Source organism: Artemia sp. Qi Xiang Cuo, chromosome 12 (assembly GCF_049724085.1).
Source record: "Artemia sp. Qi Xiang Cuo chromosome 12, ASM4972408v1, whole genome shotgun sequence".
Classification (NCBI taxonomy): domain Eukaryota; kingdom Metazoa; phylum Arthropoda; class Branchiopoda; order Anostraca; family Artemiidae; genus Artemia; species Artemia sp. Qi Xiang Cuo.
Window position 1 is genome coordinate 56,289,689 of NC_142805.1, and position 7,212 is coordinate 56,296,900.

Consider the following 7,212-nt stretch of genomic DNA (forward strand, 5'->3'; position numbering starts at 1 on the left):
ATATAGCAGTAAGTATTTCGAGTGTATTGCTGTACTGAAATCCAGACCGATTTCAAAACTTCAACAAAGGCCAATCAACAAAAGACGTTAACCAATATGTATCTGCAAAGTTGGGATTTTTCCTACCTATACATTTTAATAAAACTATTTATCAAAAGGTTTGTAATATTGTATATAACTGCATTAACTACATTCACAAGAGAAGGTGATAGACATCGGCTAAACTATTTATAAGAAATATGGACAACTTAAGCAAAATCAAATATAACTAAATTGGGTAACTAACGGAGGTGAGACTTACGTAATCTTTCAGTAATACATAAAACATTTTTCCATGCAAGCACTAGGCCCATTTTGCTACTAAAATCTTACTACTTTGCTTTTATACTGATTTCCCCAGATTTTCGTCTTAATCTACTCAATGACCCATTTTTCCTTAAATTAAAATGGTCAAATCTGCAAGTTCACTTTTCCAAAAGGGTTTTACATTGAAGGCTAAAATGAAATTTCCTTTTCGGCCAACCGTATATGACTAAACGGAAAGCAGGTCGTCCTCATCTGGGGTGGGAGGATGTCATAAGGAAATATTTAAAGGAAATGGGAACTTCCCGGGAGGGTTTAAAGAGGGAAACTTTGAATAGATTGGGATGGAAGAGAAGCGTGCGTAGCTGTGTTTGCCTCAGGTGGCTTGGTACTGTGGTGAGTTGTTAGTAGCAGTAGCAGTTTCACATTGAATATTTATATTTAAGTTGACTATTGGTTTTATTTTTATGTCTCAACCAAGTTCTTAGTCCTTAGAATAAACATAAATTTTCAAGAAACTTGTCCTGAGGAAAAATACAAGTGTCATTAGGTCTTCTTAAAAGCTCTATTTGACAAAGTATGAAAGATCTTACCAGATTGATTTGTAGATCGAAAAATTGGCTTAAAATTGTCGTGTTTATAAAAAGAATAATTAGTAGGGCCATCTAATTCAGAGATGCTGCTAAAATATATAAATATTTGTGGTTTGTTTTAGAAGTCAGTTGAATTCAATTATTAGGCGGTACCTTCAGCCCAAGGCCTATCCAGGGGGAGGCTAGGGGGTTTGACCCCCCCCCCCCTGCCCAAAATGTTTGTCTGACTCGTAAAAACGTAACAAAAACCGATATAATCAAATTTTTTATGTGTTTTTTCAGTTTTTTTTGTGTAATCTCCCCCCCCCCCTTTGAAAATAAATCCTTGTGTAAATCAACTGCTAAAAAAAAAATCCTAGATACGGCCCTGCTTCAGCCTAAAATGAAAGAGCACAAGAAATATAGCCTCTACAACGATTATCAAATATGAAAGGGTCTAACACTGTAGTCTGATCTTCATTTTTAAAGAATCTTTAGCAAAGAATCATGAGCACCTTGTATCTTTATTAAAGAAACAAGGTGCTCATAATTGTTTGTTATCCTTTACCTATGCACAAAATTAATAGCTAATTATATTTTGCGAAAATTCTATTTTGAATCTTGTCAAAGCAATAAATTTATTTTTTTCTATACCGTGGCATCAGTTTGTGGCCTTTGCCCCCTAGATTTTTTGTTTCCCCATAAATTTAAAAAAATACCATTTCTTGGGGTTATTTTCATTGAGCAATAAAAAACATACATAAAATACATAAAAACATAAAAAACAAACAGAAAAAAGCCATAAATTTGCCCCTCCCACCGGATACTAAATAATATATTTTGCCCACCTCCTCCTAAATTTTCCTGAGTTGATGTCACTGCTTTCAGAGGAACCGAAGGTGGTTGACATTGCAGTCTGCTTAACACTAGCGGTCAACTAAGTTCTAATAATTGTGTTATCCTTTCCCTTGGAAAATAATTAATAACAAATCATTAATTATGATTACTGATAATTCAATTCTGAAATACATTTTTTTAAAAGTTTTATGGGAATTCCATACCTTAAAAATATTTTTGCGAGTTATCAGCTTAGGCTGACTGCCTCGAAGACAAAGGGCCTATTAGCAAACTTTTCAAGCACCCTAGGGAACTCCCAATGCAATTTTGCTAAAAAACTATAGGGGATCTTATGTGTGGCAACAATCTGAAAAGCTAACGAGAGGCTAGTTTAGAATAAAGAGAACTTTAATCTCTTGCTAACAGGTAAACAATGTGTTGTCTATGTAATGCAGGTACAACATAACTAATATGTATCCTATGTCGACAAGGTTTTCAGTCATGACGGTTAGCACAACAGGGGCCACCCAAAGATGTCAAATTATCCAATGAGACTTCTTATGAGCTGATGTTTAATATTTTCTAAGCAGTTATGGTATAATATTTTTAGAGACTGCCTTTTCCTGAACAACAAAAGGAGAATTCTGCTCTGTTCAATCAAAAAAATATAATTCACACTTTCTATTGATGTGAGTTTCATTAAATATGAGCATCTCTATCTAAGGTACCAAATGAGAGAAGATAAAGTTTTTTCTTAGATAACCGGGAAAGTATGTGTCGACTTTTGTTCTTTTGTTATTTATTCGAGAATCTCTTATCCAGACTAAACAAATAATGGCAAGACCGTCCAATCAGTTCTAAATAGTTTGGCCACACAAACTAAGAAATATATATGGGCCGAGATAGGGGAATCCTTCAATGTATCGAATCCTCTTAAAAGCATATTCTTTCTGAAATGGCAAATAATATGAACCTTAGTCCCTAAAATGCTTATTATATATAAAAAGATCTTACATTGTGGTCCCCATAGCAATACAGATTGCTACTAATTTTGTGTTGTTTGTTGTCTTGGAACAATTTAATTTAATTTTTAACAGAAATATAATTGATATTAATAATAATCGAATTCTGGAACATATTTTTTTGTGTTAATCATTTTAATTTCTGTCTTTCAGAAGAGCCGCCCACTTCAGCCCCACCTAGCGGTAAAATGAACATCAAGCTAGTGATCGAGGACGCTATTTATGCACAGAGGTCAATAGAATCTAGAATTGAAGCCTCATCTGGAGCAAACTTGCTTAAAGTTCTTAAAGATGAATCAGACAAACATCCCAAATCGTTTATGTGAGTCATAATCTTTACTTTAACATTGACATACTAACGATCGATATTCCACTATCCCCAAATTGATCGGATTTCTCGAATAAATGTTAGTTTCTTTGAAATTCACCCAAAAATTAAGGGCCGTAAATACACAATCGTTGACGCGAAATACAAATCTTGAATTTGTACTAACGTGGAGTTAAAAGTGGGGTTCACGTATTACTATATTCTTATTCATGACCTAGCCATGAATAATGACCTGGGATCGTCGGCCTGGCCAGAAGTCCGTATTTATACAGGGTTCAACTAGAAATCTATCGGAACCTTTACCCTATTCTTCTGGTTTGGGTTAGCAGGGAAACGTTTTCGCATAATCTCATAAACGGAATATACTTCCGAACCTTGTAGTGTTATGCTGCTGCTCATTCGGAACTCTGGTACTACCAGCCCTGAAATCAATCCATGCACACCTTCACGTCCTTCACCCTATCCTATTTTGCAGAAATTTTCCTATAGAAACTGGTATCTATTAAAAATAATAAAATTACAGCTGAAATATACGAAACAAACTATTCCAATGATAAATATGTTTGAAAAACAAAATTTTCAAATAGAATCCTTCATTAAGAGGTTAACTCTGACCCATTTAAAGATAGAGCTTTCCTAATTCACCCGCATTTAAACTATTTCTGAACTTAGGAGCTTTTCAGCTAATTCGCTATTACTACTTTTAACTCACTTCCACTAATGTACTAGCTCTGGAAGTATTTGACTCAATTAATAAAAATAGACGTCGAAAACAATCTAAAACAACCTAAGCGATTAAAAGAAAAACTCAAAGTATAATTTACCTAAATATAAAAGTATACAAAGTTAAAAAAAAAACTTGAAGTAGGACAGAAATATGTCGAAGCATCGTTTCAAATATATTTTAGGACCGTAACGTTTATTTGATCAAATAGCTCTATATCATAAGGCGATTGAAAGTGGCTACTGGACTGTCCATCTTTTGGGTGGGACGGCTTTTGCTAGACGGTAAAATAAGTCTACATTCCATGAATGCTGGAAAGATCATTTAAGATCCTTTAAAAACTAGCAAATTCTTCATCCTCTTTGCTTTTTCATTTTTATTTGCTTTCATTTAGTCTATTCTACAATCCATGAATTTAGCTTAAACCCCAATTTGAGATTGAGATTTTATTTTAGGGTAAATAAATATAGTTTTAAAATATCCTTTTAATTTTCTTTCACGAAAAAAAAAACAAAAAAAAAATTGTCAAGAACGATCTTCAATATAATGATGTTCGTTCTGTTATTCATTATACGGTAAGTCTCCGTAATGGTTCTTAAAACTTGAATACTTTTGCTTGAAATTTTCTCTGACTTGAATTATGACACTGCTAAGCGATAAGGTAAGTACGCGTACCGATTGTCGGTAAGCGAAACAACGAATTCACGGATACAGGAAAAGATCAATGTGTACCAATTAATTGGGGGATAATAGTTTCTGTGGTGGTGAATAAACAGAAAAAATTGGTATTGAAATAGCGGAAAAGCCCCGAATTTTGTTGTTTTGAACTCACAACTGTTCAGTTGATGCAAAATAACTTACTTTATCTCAAAGTAACTCTTGGAAAATTGCCTATGAATCGATAGTATACACTAATGTTGTTTTCGATGTTAAATAAGCTAGTGACACCTAGTCTAGATTATCCTTGTTCTCAGATTCAGTTTGCTCAGCTAAAACTGGGGTTGTCTCAGTTTAAATGTATATTTGTGCTCATTTCATTGATTATGACATGTTTGGCATGATGTGTCTGTTAAGCTGCCAATCGCCATAAAATCCTAGATCTTGAAGTAAAAAATCATTTAGCGTTGTTGCTTGGTTATTTAATGGGAATTAAGAAATTACCGTCAGTTATTTGATGGCAAAACAAACAAATGATACTCTGCAGACTCTCCTCAGGATGTTTGTTATGTTTCTAGCCTGCATTAAAAATTATTTACTTTCAAGCTAGAAAGGGCTTTGGGGCAAAGCCCGTGAATACTTAACTTTTTCTAAGCACAGACAGTTTTCAGAGAAAAGAAGATACGCTGTACAATCAATCAATATTTTTGCTACGGATGCATAAATGGAGTAAAAAAAGTGAAAAAAAATACACACAAAAGCAAACAGGAAACATACTATTTCGAACAACATAACATAAAAAAAGTACAAGTAAGATACAGATGGTAACAAACTATGTTCTGGCACATAGTAGGATGAGGTTTCTTTTCCTGAGCCCTGTTTGTAACTAAATTACTGGGACATATTTTTGCTGTTTACAGAAAAACAATTATTATTGAACAAAACTTGTTGGTCGAGAATAAGGCGAAATCAACATGAATGGAGTAACCTACAAAGAACAATGACTGGACTTACTCTAGAACCCTTTTTGTATTTCTCTGTCTCCTTAATTTCTCTTTCATATTTTTTTTGCTCCAGTTAGTACTTTTAAGAATTTATGGGTAGAAGTAAAAGCACATGTACCTTAGATGGTAAAATCAAAGCAAATAACCAACATTTTTGAGTCAAATAGGATTTATTGTTACTGTTATATTCTTCCCGTATCATATTTTACTTCAGACTTCCCTCCCATCTCCCCCTGACTTTTTCTTTTCATGCTTAATTTTCATGCTTTGGTTATCGGCGTTCCGCAAATTATGGTATTAAGAAAGCAGAGAGGAAGCATAATATAGAAGCATCTCTGAATAAAAGAGTTACTATGGAACACCCCTGAAAAAAAATAAATAAAATAAAAGTCCTCAGTATTACTGCTTAAATCTAAAGAAATACGATTGTTTACGTAGCATTATCGTTTTCTAATACAAGCTTAAGGTGAAAATTAGAATTTAGGAAAATTGTATTCCTTTAAGATACCTCCAGCCTATTTTGAGTATTGAAAGTTAAGTCGATTTAGTAAGAATACTTCAAAATCAAAGATTTAAGCATAAAACACTAAATTTTACACATGATGAAAGCTTTGAACAGAGGTCATATATTAGAATCGAATTATAATAAAGATGGTTTTAATCACCTTTGACTTAGTCTGACCACAACTAAACTCTAGGAGGTGGTATCTATTCACGATTGTCTTAACTGCCCTAGAGTTGGGCCGACCATATATTATTGCAATGACCTTTAACCAAAGCTGCCACTTCTTTGAATAAAACCACTGCAATTTAAGCCCCATTTTACTTTCATAGATAAAAAGGGCGACAGAGAATGCATCTTTATTGGTAGAATATGCATTTCTTTAGGGAAGCACCGAATTGTGTGTAAGCAGAATATATTCATACGGGAAAGACCAATTTATCATTCCTTAAATATTGTAGTTCATACTTTCACGAACTTAGTTTTCAAAATTTGTTGCTTTTTGATGGCTGATAGGCAGAGAAAACGCATGGAGATTCCTGAAACTGGATTGAGTTTCTGTTATTTATAAAAATATGATATTTATACATACTTTTAATTTTCCTAGGTTTACAACAAAGAATGGATTCATTGAGACTGTGAATTTAATTGAACCGGAACCTAAGAATGGCTGGTCTTGGCAGACTCTGAAAGAAACAGGATCGAAAAAAGAAGTCGCAACGCAGTCATTAGAGAATATCAAGCCAAAGAACAATGAAAAATATATTCTGCGTTTCGGAAAACCTTTGTGATGTTTTCTTTTCTTTGTTATTAAGATATCAAATATATAATTAATCTGATTATTTTGTTTTTTTTATATTACTTATATATATGCAGCTCAAATAAAAGTAGTGATAAGTGACATTGGGATTCCCAATTTTTCGAATATTCTTGCAACCAATACTCAATATATCAAAATGTTTGATCAAAATTTTGAATCGCTTTTCTTAATGTCCTTAATTTTATTTACCTCTTCTTTTTGTCATGAATATCAACTAGCAGGTATTCTTGATTTTTTTATTTTTCGGGGGAGGGGGCAGCCTAAAACAGGTGAATAATGCAAAATCACATCATATATTAGGGGTATATCATAAAATTACGACTATCTCAGTGAGGGGTAGGAATGGGTTTTCTGGTATTTTTTCCTATTATATAGCTAAAGTGTAGATTTTTTTCATTATTATGAAGCAAATTATGATAGGTATACAAAATTGTGCAACTTGT

General features: G+C 33.2%; 1 protein-coding gene across 1 annotated transcript in view; it reads left to right on the top strand.

Annotated features, from left to right (window-relative positions):
• LOC148946304 (uncharacterized) overlaps nt 1–6,788 on the top strand; it is a 38,598-nt gene extending 31,810 nt beyond the window's left edge. Inside the window, exons 7-8 of the mRNA XM_089097937.1 lie at nt 2,888–3,056; nt 6,557–6,788. Of these exons, the coding sequence (XP_088954063.1) occupies nt 2,888–3,056; nt 6,557–6,740 (353 nt within the window). The 3' untranslated portion in view covers nt 6,741–6,788. The remainder of the gene's footprint in view (nt 1–2,887; nt 3,057–6,556) is intronic.
• The last annotated feature ends 424 nt before the right edge of the window (nt 6,789–7,212 follow it).